Below are 21093 nucleotides of genomic sequence, written 5' to 3' on the forward strand. Positions count from 1 at the left end.
CACCTTGTCTTTAAGCTGCACATAGGTGTTTTTCTCTCCACTTCTCTCCCCTGTGGACTGTGTCCTGACCTTTAGCATGCTTCAGGTTATGACTCATACCATTGGTAGTTACTGCCTGTGACACATCACATACACACAAAAAAGCCACCTCCTGAGTTATCATAGGACACATATGATAGCGAAGGAATCCTGGGTAAAAAAAGCAAAGCCTTATTCTCTACCCATCTCCCCCACTTACTTCAAATCCTATAGGAAACAGAAAACTGGGACATGAGCAAATTTTCTTCCATTCCCCTGAATTTTAGTCCGCTTCCAGGTTTTGGAGTAGGTTATATCTTGATCTCTTAGTGTAATTTGTTACCTCCCCTGTCCGCTTACTTAATGCAGCTGGTCAATCTTCTCTGTATGATTGGTCATTTCTGTTCATATGCCCTTCAGAGACCAAAGTAGATTGAGACTAGAGAATGTGGCTTATCAGTGTTTCCACTTGACTCTTCTGTTTGAATCAATGCCTTTTCCATCATAACCCTTTATTCAAACCAGACTGAAGCGGGGCATTGTGGCACATACCTGTAATCCTACCAGTTTGGGAGGCTGAGATAGGAGGATCAAAAATTTGAGGCCAGCTTCAGCAACTTAATGAGAATCTACCTCAAAAATGAAAAGGATTGGGGCTGGGGTTTGTGGCTCAGAGATACAGCGCTCGCCTAGTACATGCAGGGCACTGGGTTCGATCCTCAGCACCACATAAAAATAAAATAAAGGTATTGTTCCAACTACAACTAAAAAACAAAATATTTTAAAAATAAATAAATAAAAAGGATTGATCTGGGCATAAGTGATGCATACCTGTAATCCCAGTGGCTCAGGAGGCTGAGGCAGGAGGATTTTGAGTTCAAAGTGAGGTGCTGAGCAACTCAGTGAAACCCTGTCTCTAAATTAAAAATACAAAATAGGGCTGGTGATGTGGCTAAGTGGTGGAGTGCTCCTGAGTTCAGTCTCCGGTACCTCCCCCACCCCTCCCCCACCAAAAAAAGGATTGAGGATTTATCTGTTATATGAGTGCCCTTGGGTTCAGTGCCCAGTACCAAATATTAAAAATAAACCAGACTGAGCTAACTCTTGAAGGTCCCCTCAACTTTTCCCCATAAAGGTTGAGTTTTTTACTTTCAGTCCTCAGTCTGATATTACAAGTTCAACATAGAATGCTTTCTAGCCCCATTCTCAAAATTCTTGGGGACTTTTGGGGATTCCTAATGATGCCCCGTATAACTTCTGAGGTTACAGAATGGGAAATAGCAATAGAAATAGCAGTCCAAAAAAAAAAAAAAGAACGAACAGATTGAAAGACTAGATACACCATGGAAACTATGTTAGTTGAGAACCTTGAGAAGAAAAGGAGTTTAAGGAAAAGAATGTTGGGTCTAGATAATTTAAAATTAAGGTGTCTCTATGTTTCTACAGCAACACATGCCATACTTCCGGAAGCGAATGGTCTGGGAGATCCTCCACCGAAAGCTATTGTGAAGATTTGTCTCAGTGAACAAACACCTAACTCTGGGGGACCAGCCCTTTGTTGTCTACAGCCAGAGACCTTGGAAACAGCTGCTCCCAGCCCTCTGTTCTTGTAACGCCCTTGATCCTGGACCAGGCCCTGGCAAGATGCATTCACAAGCACATCTGCCTTTCCTTTTGTATCTCAGATACTATTTTTGCAAAGAAACTTTGGTGCTGTGAAAGGGGTGAGGGGCATCCCTAAGCTGAAGAGAGAGACTGTTTTTCAGTTCTTCAGTTCTGCCATCTTGTTTTCAAAGGGCTCTAGCCTCATTCAGTCCCTGATTAGGTAGGGGACTGAGAAAAGCTTGGGAAGAATCTTGGTTTCATGTAAACTCTTGTTGCTGGGCCTTCCTAAGAAGTAGGATAGGGCATGGACAAAAGGTAGGGATGAAAACCACCAGCATACACATGCACATATACATACACACTTGATTTTCAAGATGTGTGGTCAGGAATATGACTGTAAACTGGACTTTGGGGTACATGCATAAGTCCCTTCCTCCAGGACCCTTCCTATTTTTTATGTCCTGTGCAAAATGTAACTGCTTCTCTACAAGGCTGTTTTATCATCAGTAGCTTTGTCCCATCCTGAGGCACAGCACACAAGCCCTAGGCAGGCCCCAAAGTCCTGAGCAGTCCTTAAGAGCAGGGGTTTACATGTGCTAATAACACATGCTGTGGGGAAGATCAACCCAGGGAGGGGTCAGTGGAGCCACAAAGCCCCACTTCTACAGTTGCCTACTTCTGACCAAGAAGAAGGACCTCAGTCTTTAGTATAAAACTCCAGTGTTGGATGAGTGCAGGTCTAGTTGGTCTGTGGCTAGTTAGTTTAAATATGTTTCTAACCACAGAGGATTTAATATATATATATATATACATATATATATTTCACAGGGAGATTTTTTTTAAAAAAGAAAAAGACTGAATGTGTTCACCATTTAGCCTGTAGATTTATTTTCATTTTTCCAAATTCCAGCACACACAGATCCCAGCCTCCTCTGTGTAGGGGGCTTGTAGACTTCCTAACAGAATATTTTGAGGCCTGGATGAACTTTGGTTAGGGGTAGAGGTTATCGAGGAAAGTGAGGTTTTTCAGCTGAAAAACGGGTGGAATTTGGGCTGATCAACTTGGGATTTAAAAACTGCAATTCCTTTTGTTCTTTCTAGCATCTCTCCCACCCTCTGAGAGCTCCTATGGCTTAGATAGTGAAATGATCCAATGCCAGTGTCATTTTGTACTTAAGTTCCAAAATAGGAACATTTTATACTTTTTTCTGTATTGTAATAGGTAGTTTTGTATAAAATCTTTTCTCCTCTTCCCTTGTACCCCATCCTTTCCAGCATTGTGCTTTCTCCGTGGGCTTATTTGAAAATTTTACTCTGTTTTATACCAGGCTTGTTTAGTACATTTTTCTATGTTTTACCACAAGTTACAATTTGAAAAGAAAACTATTTTTTTTAAATATTCCATTGTTAATTGAATGTTACTGTTTCCACTCCAGCAACCAGTTGTCCTAACTTTTCATAACTGCCTGCCTTTTGGGGGAAGACCACCTTTTGTGTGTTTGTTCTCTTTTCTATCTCTTGCTCTCCCTCTCTCTCTCTCCCTCCCTCTCTCTTTCTCTGTCTCTCTCTGTTTTCTATAGGAAATAAATAGCTTTCTATATATGAGTTGCTGGGACCTTTCACATTCTCTTTTAGAAAGCTATGGCACGCAGACTCAATGTAGGACTCCTGGAATATTGTCTGATTCTTGGTACTTACTGTATTTAAGTGACAACTTGAAAGGTGGCAATATGTGTATATTTGAACTATAAATCAAAAGACTTAAGTTTTTCAGGCTCTCTCACCATTGTCCGGGAGCTTATACAAGATAGTTCTCTGTATTTATTGTTTGTTTATTTAGATAACATCTGTCTTGTCTTTCTCAGAGACTTTTTGTACAGACCAAAGCAACAAATATTTATTGCCATGTATAGCAGAAAATGAAACATGCAACAAAAGCACTTTGCAAAATATATAAGGAATTACTGAGCCTGTCTGAACTTGCCCCCACTTTCTCCAGTGCAGTTTTGTACAAGGTAGAAGTTAGTGATTCTGAGGCCACCCTACCTCCCAGAACTGGTAGGAGTGGGCCAAGGTATGGCTCAGGGTGGCTCAGTAGGAGCCATATACAGACTTCTAGAATGGACCATTCATCCAAGAGAGCTAACCTGCAAGAGCAGGACTAGTGTATGGAAACCTTCTTATAGGGCTGAGCTTTGATAACCAGAACTAAAAAAATATGTTTCTACATTCATGGCTTAGGGCCTGTTACCAAGATCTTGTTTTACTTACTTTAAACATACTGTTTTTATTTTCTCCTGTCTTTCCCTTTCCCCTATGCTGAGTGCTCACAGTCACCTACTCCCCTTTAATAAGGGATGTTTGAAGGATAAACATGAGATGCCATATATAGATCCTTCACAGATGCCACATTTCCAACAATCATTCCTGAACCTTAGACAAAGAAAATTAGACTGTTCTTGCCCATCTGAGAACACATGGTATGAGGCAGGAATGCTAGTTTTTATCCTGTTTGGGACACTGTTATTCCAAGACGTCCTGTGTAGATTGACTGTAGGAGTACTTTTTCTTCATCTAGCCTGGAGACTGGTGTCAGTTTACTCCTCTGTGTTTGAGGTACTTCACACTTCTATGTGACATCAGCTTCTTAAGCCACTGTAAAATCATACTAGTATCTTCTATCTACTACCTCCAGTACTGTTAGCCCTAAGTTTTGGTGGTCCTGGAATAGAAACAGAAAACCTGAAAAAGTACTTACCAACCCCATCCCACAGCCTGTCCATTATTTTACATGGTCCATGAAAGGCTGTGTTAGGTGCAGAGAGGGAGGACTCATTAAAGAGCATCAGTGTTTGTTATATCTTAACTTCTGGTCCAATGCCATCCCTCTAGCTCTGAAAATGCCAGAGTAAGAGAAATGACGGACCCTTGGGGTTTATCTTTTCCCTTGTTCCACCTGGATGGGCTAAAGTAAGATGGAGTGAGATGTGTTCTCTCTGGGAGATCATATATTGAAATGAGTCAGAAAAGTGTTAGGCTCTCGGGCCCTGTTAAAGAAGCTACATGCTAAGCTCCTGGGAAAGATGCCATATCTCCCTGCCCAGGAGCAATGTAGTCACAGCTTCAAATTCATCCCAAAATTTGGAATGGGATAACTAAGCTCAGCTCAATATCCTTCCTTAGAGTCTAGGTTCTTATTACACCTATGCTGAACTCTTAACAACTGTTGTGAAGGACACATAACTACCATTCTTTGGAAATAGAGAGGGAAATGTCACTCATTAAAAGGAGGGAGAAGTGATGCACACACACATCCCTGTGAGAAAGTTAAGAGAAACCAGGGAACTTTGAGCTTAAAGGTGAACCTTGAGGAAATATTAGTGCAGGCTTCCTCTCTGGTCTGCCGGGAAGATGATGGGAATAATTGCAGTTGTGTGGGTGGTTGGACCAGATGTCCAGGCCCTTGTTAAACTCCAGGATTTTGAAATGGAATTAAGGGATGTAATGGTCACCAGGAATAGAAACCTGTCCAAGTAGAGGTTTATGTCAAGATTTAAGGCCAGATGTACAACTGGCTTGGTTTTAGAATTAAGATATACATCAGAGTAGCCTTCCTAGTCATGTTATCTTAAAATCTCTTATCTGGAGGTCTGTCAGGGAATAATATGATTCCCTGTGGTGTTTGTGCTAGCATCCACCTTTTACATCAGGAATGGACTAGACGTGAAGCTACTCAGAACAGGTGAATGATTTGTTGCTTCTTTCAAACTAGGAGTACAAGCCGCTGCTTTCTGTCCTGCCAGTGCTGAGGTGGGGGTCAAATCAATTGAACACTGATTTGAATGACAAGATTGTGGAAGTAGAAGGAAGAAGGACTACTCATGGCAGGCTGCAACCTCCTTTGTTTTCCCAAACATTTCTTCTCTGATCTTAAACCCCCAGTGCCCTATTCTGCCTTTGACAGAAACAATTTCCATGCCTTATGGAACATTCCAGCTCCATCCCCAGGGGCTTATCAGTACTTATTCTAACCACACATCTTCTGTTTAATCATTTGGTGGGGTTTCTTCTCCATTCTTTTTATTGCCAAAGAGATTTTACAGTCAGTCCTTTCTAGAATGAGACTCCGGGGCTGTTTGGTCCTATAATGGCACTTACCTGGAACTTACAGGGCATCCGGTAGGCTGGGTGTTTTCCTAAGCATGTATTTAAGCACTGAGCTTGGGGATCCGTGAAATATGGAATTAAGAGATATTTGACCAAGGAAATAAAAACATCTATACTCAGGGTCTCACAGTCTGTACAGCATAGTTTGGCTTATTTGGGAGGACAATAATTGGACATCCAAGTGATGAACCTTATGGAAAGGTCAGTCTCAAGACACAGTGCAACATGAATCTGGGAGTGGATGGTGGGGCAGAGGTGGAGATAAGTCAGGGATGATGTTGCCTTTATCTGCCCATCTATGTGTGACTCTCCCTAGTTTTTTAAAAGCTGTTTTATTTAAAAATAAATTCTGTGGATTTTGCCTCCTTGCTTTTGACTGGAAACTCCCTGGTAAGGACTTGATGTTTGTCTCTCTAAGACTCTGTCTCTGTGACTGTTTTTTCTGTCTCTGTCAATGTCTGTCTCCTGATCTGAGCTGGACTAGTGATTGGATCCTCAGTGTGGTCTGGATTTCTGAGTCCACCCCTTAACCAGGAGTCTGAATACTGTTCATTCATTCATTTCATTCCACATACCTGGAAGTGAAGCCTGGAACGCAAATAACATGCAAATCTGTGACTTTCTGGCACTTTTAAAAACCAAACCTGTCTGGAGCCTGCCAGAGAACCCTCCTGAGGCCAGCCATGCCAATCAGGACTTCCAGCCCCTGGCTGACTGCGTCCCTTGTCTCCTTTCTCCTCTCCTTCACCCCATTCCCCTCAACATATCACCAAAGTGCTTCCCACTGCCCTACCTGTAAAATTCACGCTCACAAGAGTGAAACAAATACCAACTTCTCAAATAACTACTGTGATAGAGAAACGTTCTATCTGTGTTGGGCTAGGGGAGTTTTTCTCCCTGAGATGTTTTTGATTTCTAACTTATTTTTAGGCATGATGAAGATTTTTTTAGCCTTCTGACAGTGGTTGGAGTGAGGAGGGAAACCTTCAGGCCACCCCTTTGTTCTAATTCCTGAATGTAGTTGAAGGTAGCTGAAGATCACCTGGGTCTGTTCTGTCACATAACAGAGAAAAGACTCTCTCAAAGCAGAGACAAGCACCCAAGTGTGTCTTCTAGCTCTCCTCCACTACTCTGTGAGAGCCTGCTCCAATCTTGAATCTGCAGAAAGGTCCAAAGGAAAGGTGGGTACCTGTTTCTTAAGAAATACTCTCCTGACACTCTTCCTAAACACCAGGAAAAATGTTTTACTTCCTTGCCTACAGCTGCCCATTTCCCATCAGCCCATCACCAGCCAATGATCTATATCAATGATGGCCTGTCAGGCCCTTAACAGCCCACCACATCTCCAGCAGTCACCCACTCCTCCTGACTGCTTCTCTGTCCTGTCCTCTGCTGTTGGTCTAACAAGCCCAGCTGCTTTCGTCTAACTAGGGTCTGTCTACTTACTGATTCCTTGGGGTTCTGGTGGAATATCAACCCACACTCCAATTTTCACACTTATCTAGCTCCCTTACATACATTTTTTTCTCCATAATACTTATTAGCATCTGAGTGCATTATTTACTGTTTTGTTTCATCTGTCTCTTGTTAAAATGTCTGTTCATCCAAATACCTAGAACAGTGAAGGAGAGAATAATTAAAGGAGTGAATTGAATTACCATTATTTTTTTAGCATCTCTGAGCTGTGCTTCACTTTTTTGAAGTGAATAGCTTTCATCCTATTCCAAATTCTCACTTACTCATGCCTGGTTTATAGTGCTTCCTATCTCAGGGTCTCTGGCTTCAAGTTCATGTTCCACTTTGCAGTTAGAGCCATCTTTCCCCAAGAGTATTCATAAAAACACTGAACATTTATTGAGGCCCTGTCCTCAGTCTTACAGTCTTATATGCTAAACACATCATATGCGTTATTTCTTTGATCCTCACTAGTCTGCGATGTAGGTATCGGTATTCCAGTTTCACAGATAAGAAAATAATAATAGTAAAGAGATTGGACAACCTGTCCCAAATCTCACGGATCAGTAGTTATAGAACAGGGTCTCCAAGTCAAGAGCACATGACTCCAAAGCCCTTAAAAAGTACTAAGATCTGTTGCTTCCACATGACCACTATTTCATTCCCACAGAAAATGCCTGACAGATTTCATGGGGCTCTCCTAGAGTGAAACAAAATAAGAGACTCTTCCATGAAGCCCACTTGGCCATCTTCTCTCTTCTCTCATCAGTAGAATTGGGGTTCTTATTAATCTTTTCACCTTAGTTTGGAGGGCTAAACTAAGGAATAGTAGGGTCACTGCCTTTGGATTGATCTCTTGACTTCCCTAGACAGGAGGTAAAAGGAATTCTCTTTACCTCTCCCATGGCAACTTTCCCCAGCTGTCCTCTATCTTTCACCTCCCCCTTTCACCCTCAGCTCTTAGCAAAACTCTTTTCTTTCAAGGTCTCAGTCCTAACCTAGAAAGAAGAAGCCTGAGGATTGAGGGTGGTTAGGTAGGGAAACATCAAGCAGACCCTGCCCATCCCCACAAGGGGACTCAAAATCAGGTTTGCAGGTGAGGTGTGTGTGTGGATAGGAGCCTCCACCACACTTGAGGACATTTCTAGTGGTCCATTCTCTCTTTTCACCTCTGTTTCACACTCAGTCTCCTTGGTGTGGTGTGGAGTTTCCTCTGCCGTTCCTACTGGTTCGAGAATCTCAGGAATGCAAAGCCCAGTGCCCTCCCTCTGTGCTCCAACTCCTGCCCCCCTACAATGAACCCCTCTGCCCTGTAGAGGCGGAACTTAGCTCAGGCAAGGGGCTGAGGGGGAAAGAAAGACTGGGCACGCTCAGCCTTTCCTCCCACCCTCTTGCTTATTCCTTGCCTGAAATCAGCCTGCCACTTTCATCTTCCTCTCAAACAGATGGCCTTTCCCACCCTCACCCTCACTGGAGGCCTCTCTTGATGGTAATTACTCCTAATTGTTTTCCCTTGGCTCAGAAGCCTGTCCTAGCCTGCCTTGGGCCAACAGCTCTCCTGTGTCTGCTTAGAAAATGGGCTTAACTCAGAGTGAAAAAAGACGCAAGTCTCTTTGGGCCTCAAACCCCTGGCTTTCTAGATCTAATTCAGAGGGAAGGCTCCCATTTGGACTCTCCCAAAGGATAATTGCTGCAGAGAATAGTGATCAAAGTTGAGGAGCAAGTCCCCCTGAGGACCTCTGAGATCTCAGCCACAGAAATCTCTGGGGTCTGGCTGGGGAAGGGACAGGACTTCTCAATGGAGCCTTCAAGCCCCATTACTCTGACCTCTTGGTGAAGAGCTGCCTCTCTCTCATCAGCCTACCAGAGGACTACCCGTCACCCCTGCCCAGCCCCAGTCCCACATGCCACTCTACTCCCCAGCTGATGAGGCAAGGAGGCCTTTGCTCAGAGCTTGAGACCATCACAACCTCCCCCACTTCTCTCTCATGCATACACACTCATGTACACACACAGGGTACCTTTGTGTTGCTGTCTCCTGGTACCTGCAGCTTCTGGATCAATGCCAGGGTGACTAGTGGTAGGCTGGGGATGGAGAGTGAGGTTGTAGGACCGTGGATAGTGCAGAATGAGGAGAGCCTGCAGGGTGAGACACCTTTCTCCTTCCAAGGGCTGCTGATCCTGATTCATTCAACCCCAAGGAAAGGGCCCTCAAGAGTCTTATCTACCCCTTGGAAAAGGATTTGGGGATGTCAGCCAGAGATAAGAGGACATAAAAAATGTTTCGTTCATTCATTCATTCCATCAATAAATATTTACTGAATGCCTACTGTATGCCAGGCCCCTGTGTTAGATACAAGAAACTACTTCCATGTCCTGGTCCAAGCATGTAACAACCTTTCTATAGCCACAGCCTAAAGTATCATGCCCAATTCCATGGCCCCTGGCCCCTGGCAGCCTGAGTTGCATCTTAGCTCATCTCCTACTCATTTGACCCCAACTCATTGCTGCTTCAGTCAGCTGCAGAGCAATTTTTGTGGAGGCACAGCAAGAGGGGACCTGGGAAGTAGACATGAGGATATAGAAAATGCCAGTTTCACCCACCCCAGACCCCCAGGGGAGTCTCAAAGACAAGCCCTAAAGGATCTGGCCTAGAAATTTCTCTTAGATTCAGGGACAGCATGGTTGCAGCTTCCTGACCTAAGGTTTTCCCATGTTTTGGTCAAGCTATCATTAAATTTTTATCAGAAAGTCCACATGGGTGTAAGAGTCTTCTCTTATTTACCTACCCACGCCTCTACCCTTCTACCCATCCATCTACCAATTTCATTCATTTACTCACTATTTCCTTTCTTTTTTTCTTCGGTTTTTATTTTATTTTTTTCTTCAACCTGGGATTGAACCCAGGTGTGCTTAACTACTGAGCCATATTTTAAATTTTTAAATTTTGAGACAGGGTTTTGCTAAGTTGCTTAGGGCCTCACTAAATTGCTGAGGCTAGTTTTAAACTTATGAGCCTACTGCCTCAGCCTCGAGGGCCACTAGTATTACAGGCATGTGCCACCATGCCCGGCCTACTCGCTTTTTAGAATCTACTCTGTGCCAAGCACTGCGGAGTGGATAAGATATGGTTTCTGTTGCCTGTGGTCTCCCAGGGTACCTCACTGAGCCTCAGATATTTCCTCAGAACCCAGATCTCCCTTCTCCCTCATGCGGGGACCATACTCCAACCCAGGAGGCCTCCAGGTGGGTAACTAGGAGTCCTGAACCATAGGCCACTGGTAATTGGGGCCAGCCAGGAGAATGGAGGCCAGGATGGTGGTTGGAGGAAGGAGGAAGGTGTCCAGCCAGGCCACTGAACCCATCACTGTGGTTTGGCTCTGCTGGTGAAAAAATACCAAGCTTGGACAACTGTCTCCCTGTATCCTGAGCTCTGGGTTGCTCCCAGACAGGAGTTACTCCATTAAACAAACCACAGCCAAGGGCAGCAGAGGCCCAGACCAAGAAAGGATTGGAAGGAGGAGTGGGAACATAGGGCCCAGGACAGGATTTGAGCCAGACTGTCCATCACAGGCACAATGGTGCAAGTGTAGCCTGTTGGCTGGCTGGAGGTGTGAACGTGCACAGCAGAGGCAGCAGGTGAGGCAGGGGAGAGTTGCATCCAGACTCAATGGCACAGAGAAGGCAGATAAATATGGTGTGAACCTGACAAGGACACAAGCAAATAGGAGCTGCTTGCTGGACTGTCTTAGAATATTAGCTGAAGATTCTTCCCCCAAAGTGCCAGCTGGAGGTTGGCAATAGGGTTGAGAAGAGAAGGTAATGATGGGACACCAGACAGGTGGTGTGTATGTGTATGCACTGGGTGCTCATGCTATTCTATACACGGGTCAGGGTCTGTGTGATGTCTTTCTTTTGCATCTATTACTTCATTCTAAAATCAGAAGGACTCTGAGAGGTCTGGGCTTCTCCGAGCTGCTCCTCCCCTTTCCACATGTGGCTGAGGGTGAGTTAATAGGACCAGCACACACAGGCTCACCCAGCCTTGGAGACAGAGGCCCATTCATTCCAGGAGCACTGGGCCCCTCTCTCAAGCTGGCCCGCAGTCCTGGTCCTGAACCACTAACATGCACAAGTGAGCGACGTGCGCTCTTGCACAGGCAGCCTTGCTCTTGAGCACAGCACACAAAGTCACACTCAAGTTCTTTTAACCCTTCACCACCACAGGCAGGGTGGATCTTGGCTTGGGCTCTGGCTTTGCCTTTATTGGTCCCTTTTACCCAACTGTGTACCCACCAGAGCCAACCCTTAAAAAACCTCTTCAGGACCCCAAGCAGCTCACCTTCGGTTTGCAAAGCTTCCAGAGGTCTGGGAAGAGAACTAAACACAATCTTAGCCAAAGAATAGCATGGAGACATTACCTTCCGATGGAGAAAGACAGATTGACTTTCTTTCTTTTCTTTGTTTTTTTTTTTTTTTTTGTATCAGGATTGAACCCGGGGGTGCTTAACTACTGAGCCATATCCCCAGCCCTTTTAATTTTTTATTTTGAGACAGGGTTTTGCTAAGTTGCTTAGGGCCTCACTAAGTTGCTGAGGCTGGCTTTGAACTTGTGATCCTCCTGCCTCAGCCTCCTGAGCCGCTAGGATTATAGGCATACACCACAGTGCTCAGCGAGAGATAACTCTTAATGTCTGGTTTGAGTCACAGCTATGCCACTGCATGCCATGAGACCACATGCAAGCTGTTTAACCCCTCTAGTTTGCACCTGTGAACTGTGAGACAAGAGAGAAGAGCTTGAGTGGGGGGCTCCCTGAGGGCCAATAGGTAAACTGAAATGATGTGCAATGCATGTGGAATTCCACAATTTACTGGAAGTGTTTTTATAAATTTTAGCCAGCATCTCACAGGTCCCGGGAGCCTCTCAGAACTTAAGAACCAGTGAACTTCCTGAATATTCTTAGGACTCTATGTGAGTTGAATTATTTCTAAGTGATGCAAATGTGGCCATTATAGTCCACTCAGTTATCTAAGGCTAGTATCAACCACATTTTGACCCTACTGACTGGAGTTCTCCCTGATGACCCCCATTCCTATAATCCCAGGCTGTGGAACCACACTCCCCCATCACTTCCACCAAAAGCCTATTAGGCTCAGACTGACACTCTCCCATCTAATGGACCCTTTTGTTGGATGGGATCAAGCCCAGCAGGGGCCAATAGGAGATGGTAGATATTAGAAACAATGACAATGATATAACTAATGTCAATTGTGTGTTTACTACATGCCAGACTTGTGCCACTAACCAATAAAGTCATCCAGATGAGGAAGCTGGCTTGGGATGATTGTCAGGCTCACTCATCCAGTAAGTGGTAGAAATTAGCATTGACACAGGTCTGTGACTCCAATGTCTTCACTCTTGGAAGAGAAGGAATGAGAGGACATTGAGGAGATGACCCCATTCCTGGTGATGTTGCAGATGAGTTGGGCACTGTGCTGCAGAATTTGGGGCCCAACACTGTATGAGGAGTCTCCTTCTGGGAGAAGAAGGTGGCGCCCACAGTCTGCCTGAGCCAGTCCCTGGGGGTTGAAGGCAGTGAAGAGGCGGGGCCAGAGGCCCCAGCTTTTCCTAGTGCTTGCCAAGGCCTGGCTCAAAGCCCTCTTTGTTCACTACTCAGGTTTCTATGAGGAGCTTTCCATTCCCTGGGTCCTCAGGCACCTTGGGCTGCACCACAAGTATATGAGGGTCTCCAGTCCCTCCACCCTCAGCTACAGAACAGCCAGCCTCCATCATGCCACAGGTTTTCTGAAAGTGTGGGTGGCTCAGGGACAAAAAGCAGGATTGCTACAATTACTGGGTGGGAGGAGGGCCGTGCCAGGGAGAATTAGAAAGGATCTGCAAACTCTTGTTCCGTCCAAAATCAAGCACAATTTACTTCCTCAGAGACAGAGAATTAAAGTGTTATCAACTTTTATTTTTATATTACTTTAAAGAGTTTGTAGTGGGCATGATGATGCCTACTGGTAAATTCCAGCTACGAAGGTGGCTGAGGCAGGAGGATCTCAAACTCAAGACCTTGTTTCAAAAAATAAAAAGGGCTGAGCATGTAGCTCTGTGGTATAGTGCCCCTGTATGCAGTCCCTAGTACAGGGGAAAAAATAAGTTTTGCAAATTATTATTAATTTTAAATTATTAGCAAATATTAAATATTAATTGCTATTTTATTTGTCTATTTAATTGTTAATTATTATTAATTTTTTAAATTAGGATATCCCCAGTCCCTTTCTGATCCCCTTCCCCTCTCCTCTACTCCCTGTAATTCCCCCATTCTCCCATTCCAACCTCTGCAGCATCAGAAAGAGTGAGGATGACTGGAAAATATGCCAACTGATGGACACCTTTGAATCTAACTCCAACACTACTCATCTCAGACTGGAACCTAAAAGGAACCAGAATGTGCAGGATGGAGCCCGTAGCCCCAAGGAGCTCTGAGGGATGAAGCCCAACTCCATCAGTGGGAAGGAAGTTGGGAAACTTCCAACTCCTTTGTTGGTCCTCCTGCTGGACACACCCCCAAACTCCATTCTTTTCTTATTCTTTTGTGAGTTGGCCCTTCTGGATTTGGGCTTTTTTTTTTTTTTTGCTACTGGGAATTGAACCCAGGGGCACCTAATCACTGAGCAACATCCCCAACCCCCTTTTATATATCTTTTGAGAGACAGGGTCTCTCAAAGTTGCTTAGGACCTTGCTAAATTGCTGAGGCTGGCTTTGAATTCGGCAGTCCTCCTGCCTCACCCTTCCAAGCTGCTGAGATTACAGGCGTGTACCCCGCCCATTTGAATTTGGGCTCTTCCTCCCTCCTGAGGGTAGGGATGGTAGTCATTGTTGCAGTTCCCAAGCCTGTGGGAAATGTATAACCCTTTGGGAGCCTTTCTTTCCTTGTCCCCTTCCCTGCTTTTGCAGGAGTGAGCATAGGGCTGCTTCTAGATAGGGGCCTGCTCACCTGGCCCCTCTCACCAAGTGCCTCTGAGGTGTCCTGGTGTCTGTTCCTGCTCCAGCACAACCTGTCTTCATACTCTGGCATCCTGGCCCAGTTTTATGCATAATTCCAGAGACTCCCTTTCAGTGCAGAGTAGTGTAACTGAGGACCCTGGGGGCTTGTAATGGCAGGAAATTTGGGACTGGATGATCCAAAGGCAGGCTAGAAACTACGTAAGACACCAGGAAGGTAGGGGTGCTATGTGAAAAAATTGCTCTCTTTCAATATTTGATATTTTTAGCATCGAAATAATCATTGTTGCAAAAGTCAGAACTTTGGACTTCTTTACACTTTTCTCATTGCAATTGTTTTTATTTTGAATACCAATCTTTTCAAAGCTTGACACTTGTAAAGATTTAAAACACACACCAAGGACCCTTCATTGTCCCTAAATAAGAAAAGAAGCAGCCTGGAAAAGGGATTAAACCCAGGGTTGCTTAGCCACTGAGCCATATCCCCAACCCTTTTAAAATTCTTTTATTTTGAGACAGAGTCTGGCTAAATTGCTTAGGGTCTCACTAAGTGCTGAAGCTGGCTTTGAACTCTCGATCTTCCTGCTTCAACCTCCCAAACTGCTGGAATTACCAGCATGGGCCACCAGGCTTGGCTCTGTTACCTCCATTTTATCCTCTGAGATAGGCATAATAATATCCAGCTTTCTTCTATCTACATGATATTATTATCAGGTTACTTTAGCAAATTGCAATGATGGCAAATGGGATGGCAGATGTCAAGCACATTAAAAACAGTCTATCAACATTAGTCACTGTTAGAGCAAAGAAAAGAGGGCAAATCCTGGAGTGACACTGGAAACATCTTGTCAACCTCTCAGCCTCCAGTCCGACCCAAAGATACCCAGGGCAGAAGAGCCCAGATGTCCTCACTCCAATTCTGGGCTCAGATCTTGGTGAAGGTGATATTCCTGTTGTTGAGAAGAACAGCTTTTGGTCACGTGACCAGTGATGCTTTAAATGTAATTCAAGGCAAGTTTCTACAAGGATTCCCATATCTTTACAAACATTAAGTAGGCCTACAGGGGAGTGGGGCCGCTTTAAGGAGCCCCTGCAATGTTGCAGGGCTGCTTGGTCAGTGTGGCGTTGATAAGAACTGTCATCACACGACCACCGACCACCATCTTCTCTCTGGCCGAGGCAATACAAAGTCCAATGTGCTCCTCTTTGGGCACACCATGGTTGCAGCCCGTGAGTTGAAAATTGGCTCTCCTTGGATGCCTCTCAAGCACTGCATTTTTTATTTTAGTGACTCTACCCAGCCCCACAGATGAATTTATCTTCTCTGTGTGCGCCGTTTGGCTGTTCCTGTTTCAGGGAACTGTGAGTTCAATAAGCTCCACTGTTCTTACAGGCTGGCCAAACAGCGTGGCTCTGTGCTCCTGGCCAGCCCATGGGGCCTGGAGTCCTGCCAGGAATTCCAGAGAGTTAGAATGTTAGGGCTGGACAGGACATCAGCCCTCACCTGGCCCTGCCCCAACCACCCTGCACATGGGGAAACTGAGGTCTAGAGAGGGGGAGACTTAAGGAGCATGAAATATCAGGCTTTCTTTTGTTAGGTTCAGCATTGCCTTGTGTGGGCATCAGGTGTCTCCACAAGTTGTCTCCTGTGGTGTTGGCCTCAGCCTTGGAGAGCTCGGACCCTCTCAGGCAGCTCACTCCATTGCTGGAGTAATAGGAATGTTCTTCCTAATGTTGTGCCCAGTCTCCTGCCTTCCTTTATTGCTTATTTCTTTGTGCAGTTTCAAGGAAAGATAGGATACAGCCTCTTAGAGAATCAAGGCGCCCTCAAAGGGAGTGGCACAGATTGTTCTGAATTATTCCAGGGGAGCCTCTGCCCACCAGACTGGAGAGAAGGCCCCATACCCTCGGTCTCAGACTCTGAACATAGAGACCTGGATTCCAATCCTGCTCTATTGCTTAATTGCTACCTGGTGGTAAGCACAGACTTTGTTTAAGTGCTATACCTGCATCTGAAAAAAACAGGGATACTGGTAGCTTCCACCTCCAAAGGCCAGGTAAGGGTATAGTGAGATAAGCTGAAAAATGATGAACTGGTTTATGGTCCACATGTGGTTGATGTTGACCTAAATAATGCTGTTGCAAGAGCTTAGGCTCTGGATTCATATTGCCCTGCTTTGAACCCCAATTCCATCTCCTTACACAATTTATTTAACTACCCTGGGACTCTTATTCTTTTTTTTTTTTTTTGGTATTGGGGATTGAACTCAGAGGCACTCAATCACTGAGCCACATCCCCAGTCCTATTTTATATTTTATTTAGAGACGGGGTCTCACTGAGTTGCTTAGTGCCTTGTAGTTGCTGAGGCTTGCTTTGAACTTGTGATTCTCCTGTCTCAGCCTCCCAAGCCTCTGGGATTACAGGCGTGCGCCACCACGCCCGGCTGGACCTCTTATTCTCTGCCAATTCGAATCAATTCAGTTTGAAGTTATAAAAAAATCCAACTCAATTGACTTAAACAATAATGGACTTTATTCACAGATCTGAAAATCTGAAGGTCTTCTGAGTGCAGAAGTGGTTTGATCAAGCTTCAGCTTGTTCTCTGCAAATCTTTTGGCTCTGTCTTCTGGTATGTTAATTCATCTCAATATGACTCACCTATAATCTGAAAATGGCCACCAGCAGTTCCAGGTCTTACAGATACATATATCACAGTCTTGCACAAAAAGACAAGGTCTTCTCTTATCATTACACCAGGTTTGTCCTATACTTCATATGGGAACATCTGAAGGAACTTCTGTACTATGAGCAATGGAATTAGCCTGATTGGCCCAGATCAACCAGGGCCTACCTGGGAACTGGGACTAAGGCTGAATTTGTCCAGCTTGCTGCCCAATGGAGGTTGGAGTGTGACAGATGGGAACCACAGAATTATTTGCAGAGGACATTCATAAGGGCTACATGAGCTAAGGCATTCTGAGTTTAGAGCAGTGCCTCATACACAGTGAATGCTAACCATTTTTATTAACCAGTATTGCTACTGGTGTCCTGCGCACACACCATAAACTAGTTTTAACGTTTGCTGGAGGTCATTTTGAGTATATATATTTGTGCATAATTATGTGGTACAGTAGAATTACCATATGTACACAACATATAATGATCAAATCAGGATAATTAGCATTGCAGTTCCTCAAACATTTATCATTTGCATATAATGAGAAACTTTGGGTTCTTTTCTAGTTATTTTGAAATACATCAAATTGATACTACTATCAAAAATTCTACTGTGCTATATAGAACATAAAAGCTAATTCTTTTAATCTAATTGTATCTTGGTACCTATTAGTTAATCTCTCTGTACCCTCCTTGCACTCCCTTCCTCATCTCTGGTGACCACTATTTTTCTCTCTTTTCTACGAGATTAACATTTTTAGCTTCCACAAATGAGTGACAACATGGAGTATTTGTCTTTCTGTGTGAAAGGAAAGCAAAGAACTGGGAGGTGCAAGAAATGAAAGACAGAGACCAGACAGAGATACACACGAGTTTATTTGTCAGAGCTGATGAATAAAGGCACATCTCTCCATAGACAGAGAGAGGCAAAACAAGCTTGGGATTCGAGACATTTATCCGGTAGACTCAGGGATTAGAGCTGGCGGGTCCTAATGCAGGTGGTTAAGGGTGGGGTTGGTATGAGGGAGTGGTGAGCCTTTCTCAGAAAGGCCCTTGGGTGAGAAAGAGAAATTTTTCTTAAAATGGCAGCTGTCACTTAAAAATGGCCATCCAGATGCTAAGCAAGGACCGTACATTCCCCCCTTTTTTGTTTGTTATTGGGCCCCTTAAGGGACAGGGGAGTAGATCAACCTTCTGTAGCTTCTTCCTGCTGGGAAGGGGTGGCATCTGGACTCTTGTTAGGTGCGTGTGGTGTATTGAGGCAATGGTGATGATCAGGAGGTGCTGGGCGATGCTGACTCCAGATGGCCCAAATTTGGTGAGGGGTTGGAAATCCTGTAACAGAAGCTGGTTCACAGTTTGGTTAGAGATCCTTTGAATCTGGTCTTGAATAAATCTAATGACGCAAGGGGCAAGCATTAGCAAAAGGCCTATGACAAGGAGAGAGGTCAGGAAAGGAAGTGCCCACTGGAGAAGGGGGTTACTTAGCTGCCATCCTTCAGTTCCAATGGCAGTGGGAAGCTTTGAGGCCTGAAGAGATAAAGGGGGCATTAGTAGTTAAGTTTCCTTGGTGGTAAGGAATCCGCGCTCCTTCCAAATAGCAGAGTGGGAAAGAAGTATGTGGAAAGCATATTTAGAGTCAGTGTAGACATTGAGGGAGGCTCCTTATGAGAGCAACAAGTTCAGCCTGCTGATTGGATATATTATTGGGGAGGTGAGCTGCTTCCACAAACCAAGGATAGAAAGACTATAGCATACCCTTCCCCACAAACTCCCTCCTGAAGTAAGGAGGAGCCATCTGTGAACCATGTGTATGTTGCCTGGAGCAAAGGGCCTTTCTGTATGTGGGAGAGATGTGGAAGAAACTCCTCTAGAGTTTTAGTGCATGAATGGGTAAGAGGAGAAGAGGTGGAAGAGTCCTGAGGAGCAGGAAGGAGAGTAGCAGGATTCAAAGGTGGGATCTTCCACCAGGGAAACCTGTAGAGATAAAAGGTAACAGATGGGTAAGGAATGTAAACCCTCGTAAGTGAGGAGTTTCTTTATGTGATGGGGAGCCAGGATGATGAGTGGGGTCCCAAAGGTGAGTTTCTTTGACTCCTTAATGAGTAGAGAGGCTATGGCCAATGTTCGTGGTCAGGGGGACCATCCCTGAACAGTAGGGTCAAGACCCTTCGATAGATAAGCCACAGGGGAAAAGGTTGGCCCCAGCATGTGTCTGAGGACCCCTAGAGCAAATCCCTGCTTTTCAGTTGCATAAAGGTGAAATGGGTGTGTGAGATCTGGGAGATAGAGAGAGAGAAAGTTTTGAAGTCATGGGATGTAGCCAAGGGAAAAGTTAAATTGACACTTTTTTTTTTCCTTTTACCTTAGGCCTCTTATCAAGCCTGCTGAGTCTGTCCTTTTTATTTCAACGTTAGCTTCAGTGTGGCCTTGGCCAGGGAGATCGCTGCCCAGGGCTTTACAATGTAGGAGAGTTCTGGGTCCCTTGTTTGTCTAGAAGTAGGGTCTCTGGAGGAATCCAAAGCTTTAGTAGAAGCTGGGCAAGGCAGCAAGAAGAGCAAAGGGAAGGCTTAGAATGGAGAAAGGAGAAAGCCTGCACATATGGGATTTTCTTCCATTTTCCTGAGCCCTCGCAAAAGTTATATTGGAAGATTGAATTGGTCGATGGGCCTTTAGGTCGGGAGCCAAATGGAGTGGGGATAAGTGGGTGAGGAGGCAGCCGAGAGGTGAGTCAGATGGCATTTGGGAGTTCCCCATGGCAAGTTGGAGTCTGGGACTGAGAGAAGGGAGTCACCCACTACTTCCCTAGTCCCAGGCAGCCCAGAGTCTTGGTTGCCTGGCCAGGGCTTTCGTGAGTTCTGCTGAGGAGCTGAGAACCAAGACCTGAGAGTGAACTCACCAAGGGGAAAGGATTGGGAGTTCCCCATGGAGAGTAAGAGTGAACTTGCCAAGGGGAAGGGATGGGTGGGGATCTTGGTACTGGGCCAAGATCTAAGTTCTAGAGAGGAGACTTGTACCCAAATGAGGCCGGAGTGTGGATGAAGAAGAAGAGCGCTGGGTGAATAGAAGAAGGTGTGTGGTCATTATCCTGGGCCCTCAGGCCAGGATCCCAAAGCAGCTCAAATCCCCAGAGGGGAGAGCAAAGCTGATGGGAGAATGTGATGGAGTCACTGGCACCAATGAAAGACAAGTGGCGCAGGACTAATCACACACATATCTGGGATACGAAGCGGGTTTATTGTCAGGAGCCTGACAAGGCTGCTCCACAAAAAGACAAAGACAGCAGCAGCAAGCAGGGACAGCTGGTATTGTGATTGGGCCAGAAAATGGAGGGGGTTTTGAGACGGATGTGAATGGGCTCGTGATGTGAGGCGATGGAAGGACTTGAAACATCTCCAGACAGTAGGGGTCCACCTTAAAAGGGGGTGATGGGAAGGCACTGGCAGACAGAATAGGGGATGGTCCTAAGGTAAGGGTGAGGATCAGGGGAGCAGCAAGTGAGTCTGGATGGAAGCATTTATGAGGGGAGAAGGAAAGCATAGCCTCCAACTATGTCCCTTCCCATAAGGGGGAACAGGGCACTGTGGAATGACCAAAAAGGAGTGGGTAAAAATTAGAGAGCCAAAAGTGCAAACAAGGCTAGGTGTCTATAAGGATTGGTAGTAGGCCCCCAGAACTCCTTGAGAGCTGAACATGTAGCCCTGGTGTCTAGGAGGAAAGAGACAGACCTACCCGAAATATGCAGTTACCCTGGGTTCCCATGGAGTGATGGTAGTGGTCAGGTGATGGGGACATGGGTCCCGTCAGTCCTCTGCAGCCAGTCCCAAGAGTTGGAAAGGGGAACCAGAAGGGCTGGATGGCTGGGGGACACTATGGGCTCGGGGACAGACAATGGCCCAGTGTCCCTCCTGATGGCATTTAGGACAAGGGCCTGGAAGCTTGCAAGGCTTGGGACATGTAAGAGCCCAGTGACTCATCTGACCACATTTAAAACAGGGTCCAGGTGGTCCTGAGGGACCCTTCCATAGGCCAGGGACAGATGCTGAGGCTGCATGGATCGCTTGAGCGAGCATCTGATATTTCTGCTTCTGGGACTTCTCATCTCTCCCATTATACACCTTAAAAGCCACTCCCAGAACCTCAGCTTGAGACATCTTA

The 21093-nt window shown here is 45.3% G+C and overlaps 1 protein-coding gene across 6 annotated transcripts in view; it reads left to right on the top strand.

Annotated features, from left to right (window-relative positions):
- Senp1 (SUMO specific peptidase 1) overlaps window positions 1-6158 on the top strand; it is a 55082-nt gene extending 48924 nt beyond the window's left edge. For all 6 annotated transcript variants that reach the window (XM_071609937.1, XM_071609936.1, XM_071609934.1 and 3 more), the window contains one exon: window positions 1465-6158. In XM_071609937.1, the coding sequence (XP_071466038.1) occupies window positions 1465-1527 (63 nt within the window). In that variant the 3' untranslated portion in view covers window positions 1528-6158. The remainder of the gene's footprint in view (window positions 1-1464) is intronic.
- The last annotated feature ends 14935 nt before the right edge of the window (window positions 6159-21093 follow it).

The sequence above is a fragment of the Marmota flaviventris genome, chromosome 3 (genome assembly GCF_047511675.1).
Source record: "Marmota flaviventris isolate mMarFla1 chromosome 3, mMarFla1.hap1, whole genome shotgun sequence".
Classification (NCBI taxonomy): Eukaryota; Metazoa; Chordata; class Mammalia; order Rodentia; family Sciuridae; genus Marmota; species Marmota flaviventris.